The 11,967-nt window shown below is 63.0% G+C and overlaps 1 protein-coding gene across 4 annotated transcripts; it reads left to right on the plus strand.

The window, feature by feature from the left end:
• The first annotated feature begins 101 nt into the window (after positions 1-101).
• Positions 102-7,819, plus strand: RXRB (retinoid X receptor beta). Of its 4 annotated transcripts, none has more exons than XM_088151430.1 (10): positions 102-235; positions 3,368-3,600; positions 3,709-3,862; positions 4,031-4,210; positions 4,446-4,678; positions 4,832-4,961; positions 5,054-5,186; positions 5,379-5,470; positions 5,578-5,683; positions 6,241-7,819. In XM_088151430.1, exons 2-10 carry the CDS (start codon positions 3,469-3,471, stop codon positions 6,386-6,388), a joined length of 1,308 nt encoding a protein of 435 aa, XP_088007556.1. In that variant the 5' UTR covers positions 102-235; positions 3,368-3,468; the 3' UTR covers positions 6,389-7,819. The 4 variants fall into 4 exon arrangements, with proteins under 4 accessions (XP_088007556.1, XP_088007554.1, XP_088007555.1 ...); XM_088151428.1 differs by lacking the exon at positions 102-235 and adding an exon at positions 255-406; XM_088151429.1 differs by lacking the exon at positions 102-235 and adding an exon at positions 255-406 and having other exon boundaries at positions 4,446-4,612.
• Positions 7,820-11,967: the final 4,148 nt, after the last annotated feature.

The raw sequence follows: 11,967 nt of genomic DNA on the forward strand, positions 1-11,967 counted from the left end.
CTGCTCGGAGACCGATATCCTTGACCTTCTTCCTCACACACCCAGCGAGGCCGTCGCCCAGCTAGGCCCGGAAAGAAAGGAGACTCCCTTCCCCGCCCGAAGCCACTCAGGCTGCCGCGGAGCACGCCGGGAACCCCGCCTGCCCCGGCGGCTCGCCCAATCGCTGCCCGCGGCCGCGGCGCACGCTGGGAGTCTGGCCAAGGCCGGAGCCGCGCCGAGAGGCACGCGGTGCATGGTGGGTAGCGAGCGGCGCCCGGCGGCGGCGGCGGCGGGAGGGAGGCTCGGCGCGGAGCGTGGCGGGCCGGGCCGGGCCGGGCCGGGCGGCACGGAGCAGGCGCAGGCCGGGGCGCCGGCGGGCCCGAGCGCAGCGGCGAAGCCATGGGCGACGCGGGCCGCGCCGGCGCAGGTACGGCGGGCGCCTCGCGCGGCCGCCCTCCCCGCGGAGGCAGCGGGGCGGCTGGTCTCGTCGCGGCAGCCGGGTTCGATCGCGGGCGGAGGCGGCCGCCCGGGGTGGCAGGAGCCGCCGGGCCCGTTCCCGGCGTGGTCTCCGAGCCAGAGCCGCCGTTCGGGTGGAGGAGGGCCGGGCCGGGCCGGGCCGGGCCGGGCCGGGCCGGGGGCAGCCAGGAAGAGGCCCCGCGGAGGACCGACAGCAGGCCCGGCTGCGGCCGCCGCTCTCGCCGCGCTGGCGAGCGGCCTCCCCGAGGCCTCCCCGTCGCTCTCCCGGGGCCTCCGTGGGGCTCGACCGGCCTGGCAAAGGCTGCCGCGGCCTCTCCCCTCAAGGAAACCCTTGTCTTCCCGGGCAGCCCCTTGCGGAGCCCCCGCAGCAGTCCGGCCCGGAAGGGGCTGAGCCGTGAGCGGAGCAGGAGCGGCTTTTGTGAGGATGCGGAGAAGGGGCGGCCTTCGGGGCTGCATTCCGGGGTTGGGGTCTCTGGTGCCCCTGCGAAGTCTGGGGGCTTTCGCTCTTCTGAGCGTGAACTTTAAGAGCAAATGTTCGTGGAGCGTTTGGGGGGCCCGTTTCAGCCCCACCGGCCTCGTCCTGCGCCGCCCAAGCCTTGTCTGAGACCCTCCTTCAGAGTTTTCAGCCCCCCCCCCATCATTTCTGATCAAGCTGCATGCGTTGTGCTTCCATGCGTTTTTACGGTCCTTCTGACATGCAGTCTGTCGTTCACTCAGATGACTCAAACGGTGGTCCTGGAAGCCAAATTTCTCCTCCTGCCACCATTTGCAGGCCAATTGCTGACTTGTCATATTTTACTTTCCCTTTCTGGTCATTCTCCGTGGACAGCAGGTGGGTGATTCTGCCTTCTGAGCCCCCAGAGTCTTGAATCTCAGCGATTTTTGGAGTCTCTCGTGATTTAGTGTGTAGCTGTTCTCAGTAGTATCGGTTGGCCCCGTGGCAAGAAGGGGCAATGGCCAGTGGACTTAGGAAGCCTTGAAAGTAGCTCCTGGAGACAGCAGCCTTCGTGAGCCGATGAGCCCGGCAAACGTGTTTCTTTCGACTCATCTGGATTACCAAAGTGTTGTGTCTGCCTTTACGGATGCCACGTCTTTTCTCCTGTTCAGCAGGGTCTTTTCCCTGAATGCTCCGAGCCTGTCCTACCTGGAAGGGACGGTTTCCATGTTGCGGCAGGGAAGTCCGTCTTCTGCGCCTCTGCCGGCCGTTAGGACTCAGGCCTTAGTTTATCTTCCTTGGGAAGAGTCAATTTGGCCGTTTCTGTGGCGGAACCTCCTTTCCCTGAACTGATAAGTGGGGCTGTTCACTGCTCCGATCCTTTGACTTTTTCCTCAAGGGCTCCTGCGAGCAGGTGTTGGCTGGGTTGTTTTGAGGCGGGAAGAGAAACTCCCCGCAAGCGTTGCAGACCTGTGTCCTTTCATCTTCACCTTTCCTTCTTAGAGTATCACCAACATTATCTTATTCCTCCCTCTGACTAAAGACAAAGTCTTAAGTGATGGGAAAAATCGGTTTGGGAGTCTCCCGCTGAGCTCACCTGGGACACTTCTGGCTCACTCCATCTTTGCTCAGGTTGACGGATGGTGCTGATTTCTGACAAACAGAAGAAAAGCTTTCTGAGATATACTATTTTGTACACCTGTGTTGCAACGCTTCAGCTCCAGTAGTCTTTTTTTTCGTGGGGAAGCTCCTCTGGCCCCCTAACCATTTTGATTCCTCCTTTCTGCACCTCTTCCTGATCCACTGTATCCACTTCAAGAGGCTGTGACTGGGAAGCCGATTTCTAGCTTGGCAGTCCCTTGTCCATCTCACTTGCTCTGACTGGCAGCGATCGCTTGCCACAGTTTCTGGCGGGCTTTGCCCAGCTCTTTCTGCAGCAGCTGGGAGCGTAGAACCAAGGCCCCATTGGCACACAAGGAAGGAAATGGTTCCCCGAGTGCCAGTGGAACTCCCCGTCACAAGTTTTTTGCGATGCCCAGCAAGGCTGATCGTCTGGGAAGGGAATGTGGCAAGAGAGAATTAGCCTCCTGTGCCTGCAAGAGGGAGGCCGGGATGCACGGCTGAGCGTTTAGGGCAGAACAGGGTATATGGCTCCTGTGGCAGGAAGTTGCCCAATGCCACGCCTCTCTGGCCGCCTCTTTCCTTCCCTGCCCAGGCTTCCTAGGGAGGGTGGATTCGCCTCTTGTGGGTGGAAGATCCACCCAGCCCTCAGGGAGCTCCCTCCTGGGGGAGGCAGCAAGTCCTGAGCCCTCTGCTCCACGGTCAAGGGGTGCTTCTGCCTTGGGAGGAGCAGGGCTGGGCCTGGCTTCTCCAAGGGCACCGCCAGTGGGGCAACTCTGGGGTGGGCTCTGATCCTCTCTCGCAGAAGGTGGGTTGCTGGTGGGCAAAGCTGGAGGCTGCTGGGCGGCAGGGTTGGCTGCCCCTTCCTTACTCACCCCTGGCCCGCCCAGGGAAGGAGCCGAGGTTTGGGGCTTGCCTTTTGGGGCTCCAGTGGAGGAGGGTCCTGATCCCCCAGGGTCTGTTTTGAGCTGGAACTTAGCTGGAAATGCTGGGGGGATTGATGCACCCTCCAAAGAGGCTTTGCTTGTGGCTAAAGGGATGCGGGGAGGATGTGCACAGTGCTCAAAGCCTATCTGTGCAAGGAAAGGTGGCCTCTGAAGGGGTGTGGGGAGAGAGCAGCCCCCGGGATTCCTTCTGTTCCCCCCCACCTCCCAGGGAGCAGCAGAGCGCCAGCCAGTCATGTGATTGCATGCTGCTTTGCAAAATATCCGGAGAGGAAGCTGTGGGAGTCCGGGTGGGGGCTAATGAGGAAGTCTTTAGGGCGAGACTGTGCAGCCCAGCATCCTGGAATTTGGGGAGTCTGGCTGCCACATTAACCTCCCCTTTCTTCTTTTTCCTGCTTCCCACCCCGTGAAGACTGCAGGAGTCCGGACAGCTCTTCGCTCAGCTCCTCTCCCCCCCTGCGAGGCCCGGGAACCTCCCCCCCGCCTGAGCCTTCCACTCCACTGCACCCTTCCATGATCGGCTCGGCCATGACCACCTCCATCGGTGGGCTGGGGTCTCCCTTCCCAGTCATCAGCTCCTCCATGGGCTCCCCAGGCCTCCCTGCCACCCCCTCCATCGGCTACGGGCCTGTCAGCAGCCCCCAAGTAAGCAGGGGCTGGAGACAGTGGGGGGGGGAGCAGGGACCTTGTCCCCCATAGGCTGAGCTCAGGGGAAGGGTCTCTGGTCAGACAGCTCCTCTGCTGCCCTTCCAGATCAACTCCACGGTGAACCTGTCGGGCCTCCATTCGGTCAGCAGCTCAGACGACGTCAAGCCTCCTGTGGGCATGAGGGTCATGCAGGGCCACCCCCATAGTGGCATGGTGCCCGGGAAGCGGCTGTGTGCCATCTGCGGAGACCGTTCGTCAGGTACGGGGGCTGGAGTTCCTCTCTTGGGGGGGGTCTGAAAAGATCTTTCTGGGGTCTTTGGATTGGCAGAAAGCCTGTTGGGTCAGGCTGCGTGGGATTTGCGGGAGGGCAGAGGAAGGTGGGAGGGGCAGCGCCAGGCACGGGGTCACTCCTGCTGTCCCCCCGCAGGGAAACACTACGGAGTGTACAGCTGCGAGGGCTGCAAGGGGTTCTTCAAGCGCACGATCCGGAAAGACCTGACCTACACGTGCCGAGACAACAAGGACTGCACTGTCGACAAGCGCCAGCGGAACCGGTGCCAGTACTGCCGGTACCAGAAGTGCCTGGCCACTGGCATGAAGCGCGAAGGTAGCGGCGGGGGGCCGGGAGCGGAGGCTGGCAGGCGAAGGACCCAGGGGACCTCCCACAGCAGGGCTGGAGGGCCGTGGGGGTCCAGGCTGGGCAGAAGGGGCTGCTCCGCCGCCTCCTGCTCTGGGCGGGGCCGTCCTGCGACCCCTCCCCAACTTCTCGCTTCGGTTTGGGGGAGGGACGGGTCTGCCTCCTGGTCCTTCCGGCCGCCCTCCAACCCCGTGTGCGCATGCAGCCGTGCAGGAGGAGCGCCAGCGGGGCAAGGACAAGGATGGGGAGGGCGACTTGGCCGGGGGAGGCGTCAACGAGGAAATGCCCGTGGAGAAGATCCTGGAGGCCGAGCTCGCTGTGGAGCAGAAGTCGGACCAAAGCGTCGACGGAGCCGGCACGGGGGGCAGCTCGGTGAGTTGGGGAAGGGGAGCAGCGGGATCAGAGCGGTTCCTCCACCACCCCACCGACACAGACAAGGTAAGGGGGCCGGGTGGGGAGATCCGGGGGGAGGTGGGCCTTTGGGGAGCTGCTTAGAAGGGGCTCCGCCTCCGGCGTGGTGATGGGGGGCCGCCGGTGGAAGCGTCCTCCATCCCACCCTCCGCCTGCCCTGTCGCCCCACCCCTCCTGCAGCCCAACGACCCGGTGACCAACATCTGCCAGGCTGCAGACAAGCAGCTCTTCACCCTGGTGGAGTGGGCCAAGCGCATCCCCCACTTCTCGGAGCTGCCTCTCGACGACCAGGTCATCCTGCTCCGGGCTGGTGAGTGTCGGGCCTGGCTTGGGCTTCAGCCTCCGGGGCGGGAGTCCGGCCTCCCGGAGCTGCCCTCTCACGGGAGTCTCTTTTCCCGACAGGCTGGAACGAGCTGCTGATCGCCTCTTTCTCCCACCGGTCCATTTCAGTGAAAGATGGGATTTTGCTGGCCACAGGGCTCCACGTCCACCGCAACAGCGCCCACAGTGCTGGCGTGGGAGCCATCTTTGATAGGTGCGGGGTGGGCATCTGTGGCCCTGGAACCAAGTGGAGGAGGCTGGGGGGCCTTCCGTGCCATTCCAGAGATGCCGGTTGCACCCCAGGCCCCACATGCCAGGAGGGGAAGGGAATTGGGCACGCCAGCACGGAAGCCTCCGTGCCCAGTCCGAGATGCCCCACCAAGGCCAGGCTGTTCTGCTCTCCCAGGGTGCTGACTGAGCTGGTGTCCAAGATGAGGGACATGCGGATGGACAAGACGGAGCTGGGCTGCCTCCGGGCCATCATCCTCTTCAACCCAGGTAGGTGGAGGCAGCGCTTTTTCTCAACCTCTCACCCCAAGGGCCCCTGGCACCCCGAGGACGAGTTGCCCCCTGCCCCCTGCGATCTCGCTCTTCTTTGCCCCCAGACGCCAAGGGGCTGTCCAACCCCGGGGAGGTGGAGCTGCTGCGCGAGAAGGTCTATGCCTCGCTGGAGTCCTACTGCAAACAGAAGTACCCAGATCAACAGGGCAGGTATGGCTGCCGGGGGGGGTGGATAGCACCTGGGCCAGGGCAGGCAGGGCACGGAGAGCCCGCGGTCTCCCCTTCTTCCCCTGCCGGGGGCTGGGCCCAGGCCTGTGTGGGATTCGGAGGTTTTGGGGGGAGATGAGAGGCTGAAGCATCTGCAGGCCAGAGCGGATGGGGCCGTGCTCGGCCCATCTTTGCCCTGGGAAGCAGAGGCAGAGCGGAGCCCCCCCGAGTCTGGCCTGTTTTAAGAGTCGGTCTTTGTAAACTGCTGCGTTGTGGGCCGCCCCCAAAGCCATCAGGGCTGGAGGTGGCATTGGGACCCAGAGAAGACCCTGCCTGTGTGTAGGCCTGCAGGTGGTTGTGGGGGGTAAAGCTTCAGCCTCCCTGGGTATCAGTGCGCTCAGCCAGGCCTCTCCTTGGCGGAGGGATACCCTGCCATGTTGGCGTTCCTTGCTTGCAGAGGATCCCTGCCCCCCAGGCCTCCTCCAGCCCTTCAGAGCCATCCTGGGGGGGAACAGTCCCCTCACCCACGCCAGGGGCCTTGACGTGCCCCCCTCCCCCAGGTTTGCCAAGCTGCTGCTGCGTCTTCCTGCCCTGCGATCCATCGGCCTGAAGTGCCTGGAGCACCTCTTCTTTTTCAAACTGATCGGAGACACCCCCATCGACACCTTCCTCATGGAGATGCTGGAGGCCCCTCACCAGATGTCCTGACCCCCCCACGGACCAGAGGACTGCTGCGGAGAAGGCTAGGGAGCCCACCTCCACGCACGGCGTTTAGGCAGGCGTGTTGTACTTCTCAGCAACTGCATGGTGGGGGCCAGCCCCCCTCCCCGGCTTTGCATAAATCATGGGCACCCTTCTCTGCCAGCCTCTGTGCCAGGGGGGGCGGTCCTTCTCCCTCGGCCGGAAAGCGGTTCCTGCAGCCGCTGCTCCAAATCAGTTTGCAAGACAAGGTCTTGGGCTCGGGGGGATGGGGGGGATGTGCCGGGGCTCCTTTCCTTCCCGATGCTGGGGTGGGCAGCAAAGGGACCTTTTCCCTCCCTCCTCCCTCCCTGGTTTGCAGACTGGGAGGAACCAGCCCCCTTCATGTTACCCTGCCCCCACCCCCAAGGAGGCTTTTAGGAAGTGGGCTTCTGGTAGCCCAGCTACGGTTCTCAAGTGGTTCCTGTCTCTTGGGGGGCTCCTTTGAGCCTCCCCCCTTCTGGCTTAGCACTTTGACTGTATTGGCCCTTATCTATGCAAGGGGTATGGCGTTTGGGAGGGCAAAGAATGCTCCTGTGCCAGACTCTCCTTGTCCCCCCCGGGTGCAGAGGAACCTCACTGGCCCCACGCTCTTGGTGTGTCCAGTGGCTGGAGTGTCCCCCGCAGACTCTGGAGGGCAGGGGGGCTGTCCTGGATTGAAAGACTCTCTCCCCCGCCTCCAGTTGCAGTCTCCCTCCCCTTCTGCTCCAAGCACCAGCTTTATAAGGGCTGGGGGGGTGGAGAGAAGGGGTGGGGTCCCCTCCCCCCACCACATGCCCGTATGAATCTTGCTGCTTCCTCTTCGCTACTCCATTTATGTGACCTCTGGTAATCCAGTTCCCCAAAGCAGCTTTTGGAACATGTTGGCTTAATAAGCCTGCTTTTTCCAAAGGGTGAATTGTTGGCCCCCCCTTGGCTGCCCTCCCATTTTCTGTTCCTCTTCCTTCCCCCCCATTTATCTTGTCCGGGCATCTGCAGCACTGCTCTTTCCCTGAATCAGGAGTGCAGAACTTCTGAGCGTGTGCAGAGTGCCAGGCTGTGATGTCACCAGAGGATGCCTGGCTATCACAGAACAGATGAACTTCTGGCTTCTCGGGTGGGTCGAAGCCCCGAGATGTCCTTGCGTGTGATGTCACCGTCCCCTCCCTGAGGACCCCCGATGGTGGCCATGTCTGGCTGGAGGTGGGATACGGGGTTCTCCACCCCACTTCAGACTTGCATTCCCACAGCCTGCAAACCGCGTCCTCGAAAGACCGACTGCCACCTCTGCAACCAACTAAGTTTTGTTAGTTTCGAATCATAGTTAGGTTCTTCTGTGGCTTCTGCTCAACCTGGTTAATAAAACACAGCTGTTGTGTTTGCATTACATACCACGCAAATAAACCATATATTGTGGTTTAAGGTGGCAGTCTGGTTTCTCACAGGGTGCAGAGGGCCCCCCCAAGACCGGCTAATTTTTTGCCCAAGGCAGAAGTTCTGGTGAGTTATTTTCCCCCCTGCAGTCCCTTCCTTCCCAGGGAGGGGCGGCCGAACCTCGTTTGAGCAGGGGGAGCAGCGGCTCTCCACGGGGGGGGAATCCCCTCTGCCCCTCCCTCCCTCCCCAGCAAAGCAAACCGGTCAGCTGGCTGGACACCTGGCTTGGCCTTCCTGCCCTCCCAATCCTGCAATGCTGGACTTTTGGGGGGTAGGGGGCTTCTCAGGGAGCGGCGGCAGTTTCAATAGGGAAGTTAAGAGGGCCCCTGAGCACGTGCAGAGCATCTCTGTTGGCCCCGAGCATCCCATGGGCTGGCCCTGGGGATTCGGGCTGGGGCCTGGCTTCTCGCTTACCGTGGTCAAAGAATTCAGGGCACCTCCTCGTCCCATCGCCAGCTGAGAGCAGGTTGGTTTTCTTTTGCGAAACGGCCTCTCCGCCCCCTCCGGAAATTCTCCGCATACCTCTGGCTGGGAAGGGTGGGGCGCCCCCCCATCCGTGGCCTGGACTGACCCCCAGGCCGGCGGTGCTGCGGTCCGTCTCCCCCGGGGCTTCCAGCTGGCTCCGCGTGGCGCTCCGTCCCGCCGCGCCTCCTTTTCGGCCCGGAGGCGCACAAAAGGGCCTTGTCCCCCCTCACCCGGCGCGCCTGGAAGGCCCCGGAGCCCAGGCCGAGCGGCGGCAAGCGAGCCCGGAACGAAGGGCCCGGGCTCCCCGCGAGGATGCGCAGGGCTTGCACGTTTCCCGCCCCGACGCTGACCCCACTGGCCAGCAAGGAGGCGAGCGCGGAGGAACGGGGCTACCAGCACTGGGCTGAGCCCTGGGCCTCCTGAGCACGTGCAAAGTGTTGGCGCTTGGAGACCGAAGCAGGAGAGGCGACGCGGGCGGTGCAGCCCCGCCCCGCCCCGCCCGGGGAGCTGCTGCTATTCCCGGAGCGCTTCTCCGCCCGCCCACCCGTCCGTCGCGAGTCCTCCGTTCCCGGGCGGGCGGCGGCGGCTCTGCGGCCCAGCCCCGCCACACCCGCAGCCCAGAATAGCCGGGCGCTTCGGCCCCATCCCGAAGGCGCGCTCCTGGCCGTCCAGCTGGGACTCTACCCGGGGCGCCAGCGAAGGGGGGCCGCGGGAGCGCAGTCCCCGCGGAAGAAGCAGAGGAAGGGTCGGCGCTGGCGATCTGCCATTGGCCCCTCCTCCCCAGGCTGCCCCCCCGCCTTGGGACGCCCTCTTGCGGGGCACTCCTGGCTCACTGGCGCAGAGGGCGCGCCTGGCGCGTGTTGGGGAGAAAGCGGGGCTTCTCTGCGCGCACTGAGCGGTGCTGGCGCTGAAGCCAAAGGAACGACTGCAGCCTCAGTGCGAGGCTGGACGCAGGAGACGGGCCCAAGGGGGGGTCAGGGCCGCCACGACTCCCTCGGGGGTCGGTGCCGGGCCGCCCGCCCGCGACTGCGCTAGAGTTGACCTCCCGCTGGGCTTTTGGGGGCTCTGGCCACGCCTCTGCCAGCTGACAGGCCCCTCGGCCTTTGCAGGTTGGTGCTCCAAAGAGGGAGCAAAGGAAGAAGGCCTTTTGGGGGGCACCCTGTTTTGTCTCATCCACCTGGGGGGCAAAGCCCCCCTTAAGACAGAGGCAAGCTCTTCATCTGGACAGGCACAAGAGGATTGCTGCGGGCAGGCACTCTCAGCCAGATCCTAGGAAGGAAGGCTGCAATTAGCCAGGGTGGAGTGGGAAGGCCGCAGGCGCCCCACCCACCCCAAAGCTGGTCGCGAGAGCAAGGGCCGCCCTTTGCCTGCAGCCATGCCACCCCAGGCCGGGGCCCCTGTTCACCGGCCTCCTCCCCCTTCACAGTGAGATGTGCAGGACTGGTGCAGGCCTTGCCTGGGGTCCTCTGGATGAACTACTGAGGCGTGTTTGTGTGAACAGTCATGACTTTGGCACCTGTGTTGGCTCCTTTCTCACACCCAGAACACGCGCTGGTCCCTGTGAGCAAGGATGGCCGCCTCTGGCCACCCAGCCTGGCAGGGCTCCACACAGGCACATTGAAGCAGAGGGCTCAAACTGGAGACAGTGGACGGCTCCTTTTACCGAGCCTGGAAAGGGAGGGTTGGAAATGGGTGGGCCGGCTGAGCCGTCTCTGCTTGCTGTGGAGCACTGAATAAGCTTGATGTGGATGGGTGCATTGGAAGGAGTGTGCCAGCTGTTTCTGCAGCTGCGTCACACCTTTGGCTCAGGTTCAGCTTGTGACCCTCCCAGACCCTTTTGTGGGTACTGTGGGCAGTATGCCCCCCCCATCCTAATCACCTGCCTTTGTTTGTCTTTGCTGTGTTTGGGGCTTAAATGTGTTGTCTGCATCCAGCAAATTAATACAGCATATGAGAAGCTCAGAAAACAGTCAAGCATTTTGCAGAAGGCCAGCCTGGTGGCTTAGCTCAGTGGCAGTGGTGGCGGTGGTGCCCCGGGCCGTGTCTGCGGCAGCTGACCAAAGCCCCGGGAGGTGAGGGGCGGGATCGCTTCTCTTCTGGAAAAGTCTGGAAGGGCCCAGAGGTGGGGATCCAGCGCAGGTGGAGGGGGGCTTGGGAGAGCTGTTTCAGGAAAGGGGACCAAGAGGGCAGGTCCCCCAAGGCCACTCCGAAGGGAGAGTTTGGGAAGTGCTATTTCCCCCCGAAGGAAGGGCAGCTGATGCTGGGCTGACCGCAGATCCTTCTACTGTGTCGGGAGGGCGGGGCTGTCCTTCCCCACCAGTTCCACATCATGCCTGGTCCCACATCACGCTGAGCCATGGGGTCAGTTTGCTTGGCTCAGGCCAATTTTATGGCTGGCTTAATGTGTTGTGTGGATCCACCCAGTGGTAGTTTATGGGCCAAAGCACGGTTTAAGCGAGCGCGTTGTGCAAAACCATTGTTTGCCTCCAGACCCCTCCTTCTGCTGGGTCAGGATTTGGCTGGGAAATGTGGCGGAGGCTGGTTCTGGAGAGGCAGGGCCACGACCCGCAACAGAAGGGGGGCTGTTCTGCCCGGCAGACGACTGCTCCTTCCAGGGACCCACCTTGCCTGCCCTGAGGGCTGGCTGGGATTCCCCCACCCAGCACCTGCTATCAAATTTCGGGAAAGCTGGGGGGGGTCACACCTGTAGCCTTCCCTGTGCAAGCAGGACTTTCCCCACAGGACATGCCTCACCCACTCGACGCACAATGCCCTTCAAAACGCCAGTCTGAGATCACTCTTGCATTTGGACTCCACGCTAGTTTCAGCTTCCACAAGCTCTCTGCCCCCCAACTGAGCCCTCCCAATCTTGGAAGGATCCCTTGGCCCGGCACCCGCCCTGCTCATCCAGGCCCTCCTGCGCCCGGCCCGCAGCAAAGAACAGGAAAGTGGCCGGCTAATTATGGCCTCCTAATTACAGTGTCTCTTCTGGACTTCTGGCTCAACCGGAGGGGGAGGGAGGTCGAGTAGGCTGGCGTCGTGGAGCAGGGCCAGATGTGCATCATCTTGTGGCCAGAGCAGGCCTGTGGGGAGGAGGTGCGGCGCCAGGTGCTGCACAGCGCAGAGCAGGCAGCAATAATGCTCTGAAAAATGGGGCCCTCCTGGTGGTGGGGGGATGCTCTTGTGGGGTAGTAGCCATGGTGCATACGCCCACATACAAGCACAGTTGCAGGAAACAGCTGCGAGCAAGTCGGCACATGAGACCTGTGGAACTCGGGGATACAAAACTGGCAGAGACGGCCGACAGCTGGGATGGCTTGAAAAGGGGGCTGAAAACTCCTGCAAAGAAAACTTCCAAAGCGTCTTCCTGCTTGGGGGCAGCCGGGCTGCAAATGCCGATTCCGGGGAAAGAAGCGGGGGGGGGGGGAAGAAGCCTCCAGCGGCCAAGCGGCACCTGCGGGCCCACGGGAGGAGCCACGTGCCGGGATGGGCCAGGCTGCAGCCTGGTCCAGCAGGCCATTCTCATGTGGGGCCACCTGGGGGTCAGCCCAAGGATCCCTCCAGGCAGCTGTTTCACTCACTTGACTCCAGAGGGGACGGGCCTCCCACTCCGTGTCCTCGAGTTAATTGTGTTTGCTGTTCGGGAGCCCTGCCTGCCTGCAACGCTCTCT

Source organism: Python bivittatus, unplaced genomic scaffold (genome assembly GCF_059951505.1).
Source record: "Python bivittatus isolate LINGU-HERP-01145 unplaced genomic scaffold, Pbiv_v1 ctg000650_np1212, whole genome shotgun sequence".
Taxonomy (NCBI): Eukaryota; Metazoa; Chordata; class Lepidosauria; order Squamata; family Pythonidae; genus Python; species Python bivittatus.

Bases quoted from the DNA above. Each gene is read 5' to 3' on its own strand.
- RXRB (XM_088151428.1), top strand. From the start codon at position 379: ATGGGCGACGCGGGCCGCGCCGGCGCAG. The intron at 407-3,367 runs GTACGGCGGGCG...CACCCCGTGAAG, and splicing joins CGCGGGCCGCGCCGGCGCAG to ACTGCAGGAGTCCGGACAGC. The intron at 5,187-5,378 runs GTGCGGGGTGGG...CTGCTCTCCCAG, and splicing joins GTGGGAGCCATCTTTGATAG to GGTGCTGACTGAGCTGGTGT.